At 50.7% G+C, this 4,375-nt stretch overlaps 1 protein-coding gene across 1 annotated transcript; it reads right to left on the bottom strand.

Moving 5' to 3' along the window:
- Positions 1 to 309: 309 nt before the first annotated feature.
- LOC123101829 (probable L-gulonolactone oxidase 4) lies at positions 310 to 2,443 on the bottom strand. Its single transcript, XM_044523107.1, has 2 exons — positions 1,757 to 2,443; positions 310 to 1,404 (listed from the first exon to the last, which is right to left on the bottom strand). The coding sequence occupies exons 1-2, from the start codon at positions 2,441 to 2,443 to the stop codon at positions 310 to 312; spliced, it is 1,782 nt and encodes a 593-aa protein (XP_044379042.1).
- Between the last annotated feature and the right edge of the window lie 1,932 nt (positions 2,444 to 4,375).

The raw sequence follows: 4,375 nt of genomic DNA, 5'->3' as shown, positions 1-4,375 counted from the left end.
GCGACGGGTGCGGGTACGCGGGCGGGCGGGTGTACAGCGACGGGTGCGGCATACGCGGGCGGGCGTACGACGTCGCGCGCGACGTACGGTGTCGGGTGGGTATTCCTATACCTAATGTGAAATTACCATACTACCCACTATACGTTTTAGGGGGTTGTACCGAAGCACTCGCCATAAACCTATTTATGAACGAAAAAAATGCACTTAGATAACTATGTGGAAGAAAATGAAGTAAATCAAGACACCGCTTACAAAAGCATACTAATTCAACATTAGATCGCACCGCTTCTTGACCCATCCATGATAGATTCATATTTCGTCGTTGTGGTCGCGGTGTGAGGTGGGTCGGAAGGAGCATACCCTTGCCTCCGTGTACACCTTTCCAGGCCGACAGTAATAGCCTTGTTCTGGCGCACAGTGCGAGTCGTGAGAGCATATGCAAAGCCCTTCGATGGCGCAACCCTTTTGGACTATGTTGGGGCTACCATCGATGCCGAGCACGTGGTCGCTCCACTCGCTAGAGAAGACCCCGTCTGGGTCGTACCTCTCCTTCACTTTGAGGAACTCGCCGGCCTTTGCGTACTTGGCGATGGCGCCGTCGAAGGCGAAGTTGCGGTTCTTGCCCCATTGCGGGACTGCGCCATACTTGCGCAAAGCCATTTGTTCGAGCTCGTCGATCACATCAGAGTGAGCACGCGGCCTGCCTTGGGTGTAGCTCCGGTAGTAGGTGAAGTCAAAGTTGACCGAGTCCTCCGTCTTGCCGAGGTAGGCGGAGGAGGCCCCAACATAGCGGATGAGCACGCCCATCTTCGCGTCGAGGCTGCATAGGGCGCGCGGGTTCAGGTCGCGGAGTCGTTGCATGTCGGCGACCAACGCTGGGGCTTTGGAGAGCGTGACGCTGAAGCCAGTGTTGTAGAAGAAGAGGCTTCGGACGCGTGGGTCCCATGGGCATGATGAGCGGAGCAGGTTGTCCTTGGCATCGATGCATGAGCCGGACGCCTGGATGCGGTGCTGGTACCCGACCACCGGGTATCCCGTGAAGGAGGAACCGTCGTTCGTGAAGCCATACGCCTGCATGGGGAATGATGCAGGCAGCACCCCTGCGGCTAGGCACCGTGCCATGTCGTTGCTTTCCTCCACATGCTCCTCCGCGACTCTTGCGATGATGAGCCCCAGCGTCGGGAAGGAGCGGAAGCCGAGGTAGTCGTTGAGGCCATCGCCGGGCGACGAGACATCGACACGGTCATCCTCGCGGTAGATGACCTTCCCCTGGCGTGGCAGCCATGTCATGTCGCCGAACTCGTGCAGATGGCCCCACACGGCCACCTGTGCTGCCAAGTCCGAGTCGTCGCGCTCCAAGAACGTGACGGACCGCTTGAACATCGGTTGCAACTGCAGAGTAACCTGAGCAAGCATGACACACAACACACATAAGGATGGGATTACCTTGTCTAGTGACATTTGTTTTATTGGAGCATTACACACACATAAGATTTGTGTACATCGAAACGATATATACAAAAATTCACCGGTGTGTGTATGTATGTATGTAGTATGTATGTATGTGTGTATGTATGTATGTATGTATGTATGTATGTATGTATGTATGGATGGATGGATGGATGGATGGATGGATGTAGCAAGTCAGACAAGCTTTCGTAGGCAAGCAAAGTGACACAAGACTCGCTTCAGCACATTGGCATGCATGCGCATTGGCAACTACTACACGTACGTGTAGGACTAGCCACGTACGTACCTGGGAGACGACGCCAAGGACGCCGAGCGAGACCTTGGCCGCGTCCAGGTCCGGGTGGTCGGCACCGAGCTCCCTGACCACCGCGAACCCCTGGCTCGCCGGCGCCGGCGTCACGATCCTCATCCCGACCACGTACTCGTGTACGGCGCTGCCCTTCCCCCAGAGCGAGCTCCCGTGCGCGCCCGTGGCCAGCAGGCCCCCGATGCTGACGCCGTACCAGTAGGGCGAGTGCGGCAGCGCGAGCCCCGCGGCGGCGGCGTCGCGGATCAGGTCGCGGAGCACCATGCCGCCCTCCACGGTCATCAGCCCTGTGGCAGCGTCGACGCTGACCGTCCGGTTGAGCCGCGCCGTGCTGATGATGGTGCCCTCGCGGCCGCCCGCGCAGGCCAGCTTGGGGAAGCTGTGGGAGTGCCTAGGGACCGCCTTCACCTTGCGCTTGGCCGCCGCCGCGGCCGCCACGGCGGCCACCAGCTCGGCCTCGGTGCGCGGGAACGCGGCGTCGGCGGCGCGGCAGGCGGTGCGGTCCGGGAAGGAGCCGTAGACGTTGGCGAGGGTGCAGTCGGACGTGCCGCGGGCGCAGGTCACCGCGTCCGGCGGAGGGCTGGAGCCGGCGCGGTGGCTCAGGAGGAGGCTCAGGGCCAGGAGGAGAGCCGCCGGAAGCAACGAGGACGACCTGCTAGCTTCCATCGATCTACCACGCTGGAATGCGAGGGAAGGAGTAGCTCCTACTAGCATACGCAAGGCCTTGCTTGGGTAGACGTTAGTGAGTGAGCTAATACATGGCCACGTACGATCGATATGATATATCCACATTAATTGTGCAAGTTAGTTCGCCCTCATTCAACAAGTTAGTTCACTATAATTACTCTGTTTTAGAAGACCGAGAATGGTGAAGAGGAATTTCAGTTAGCTGGTTTAGGGCATTTCTAACCAGTTAGAGGAGTAAAAATTGGGTTGCCTGTCGGATCCGGTGCAACAGCTCGTCGGCTCCGTGTTGCCGGTCATAAAGTGCGACGACTGCCGGCGGCAGGTGGTGCGCCGAGTTTCGACCACGCCGAAACATCCCGGATGGACGTTCTTCAAGTGCAAAAATGATGGGATGAGTGCGAGTTTTGATTCGGTTGTTCATCGGATTCAGTGCAATTTGTAGCTCATTGTTTGCTCAAATTTGTGTGTAGGATGGATGCAAGATGTGGTTTGAGGAAGAATATTACATCGATCTATTGATAGCACATAATTTGATAGATGTTCGTGCACTCCTTGCTAGAGTAGGGACTAGAGATGAGATTAGATGCAACGCAATATCGTATTCATCGGAACCGAAGAAGAAATAAGGGTGCAAGCTTGAGAAGTCAATAGAGAGAATCAACAACTAAGACATAGAAAAATATATTAATCCAACTAGTGGGACTAATTATGAAAGTTGGATATCTATTAAAGTGTCTATTTGTGGTTCTTGTTTCTTTGATTTCATTCTCGTAGCGAGGAATGTGTGAATTATGCAGTCCAATGTATTGAAATGTCGTTTAATGAAATAAAGAAGCAATGAATTTTTTTCGGTAGCCAAAAATGAAATGCAAATGAAAAAAAATACTCCATTATATTTGCCGAAAATGAAATGCAAATGAAAAGAATACTCCATTATATTTAGGGGATCGGCTAGGTCCGGCCAAAACTTAGTTGAGTAAAAATACTTCACTAAAGGTTTACTCGACCGATCCTCCTTTATTTTTAGGGGATCTGTTAGAGTTGTTCTTAGAGTGTTCCAAAAGAGGATATATAAATATGGCGAGTGGGGAATAGAAATCAAATAAATATTTCGGAGGACAACTGGAATCTGAAGGTGTTAACTCCTCAAGGTAATATCCTTATAAGCATAGTAGAGGATTTGTGTTGATGTCACATTTTGGCATGGAAAAAAATGTGATTAAGATGGACTCAAATGGATAAGTGTTCCGCATAAAAAGTCTTTGTCCCGTCGAGACAAACCCTTTTGCTTTTTGAATCATCTCAATCCAAGATCATACACAAAAGTTACAACCAACATAGTGCACTACAGACAGCAGAATTCTACCCTATAGATTAGAGGTGATGGCCAATTAAAAAACACAAACGCAAGCACATATACTATTTTACCCTAGTTTTTTGTCTCTCTTTTGTCATTTCTTTATCATTTGCCGTTCATTATTCGTGTTGGAGAGCAATGATCTGATAAATGATATTTTTGTGCTCATCACACCGTTGTTAAAATGAATAACCCTAGAATTTATGAGAAAATTGCTCCGAGATTGTCACTAATGACTAATGAATGCAAGAGATCACGAAATCCTTTGTTTAATGTGTTTCCGTGGGAAAAGAGCCGAAATATCGAAGCGAATCATCACGTACTAGGAAACACGAAGTTTGGTGAAAGAAACAAATCAACAAGAAAAATTATAGGCGCAATAGTGACAATCTTCGCAAAACAGAGCACCCGAACCATCTTTCAACCCTACCCCCGCCCTTTCCAATCTCATCTCCAGAGCCATCATCACCATCATAACCACAACCATCCATCTTGAAGTTAGGCATTGTAGCAAATGTTATAGAAAATCTGAACATTTTTTGGAAAAAAAATCA

This window comes from Triticum aestivum, chromosome 5A, assembly GCF_018294505.1.
Source record: "Triticum aestivum cultivar Chinese Spring chromosome 5A, IWGSC CS RefSeq v2.1, whole genome shotgun sequence".
NCBI lineage: Eukaryota > Viridiplantae > Streptophyta > Magnoliopsida > Poales > Poaceae > Triticum > Triticum aestivum.
Note: the sequence above shows the minus strand (reverse complement) of the source record. Positions and strands in the feature narration are given on the sequence as shown.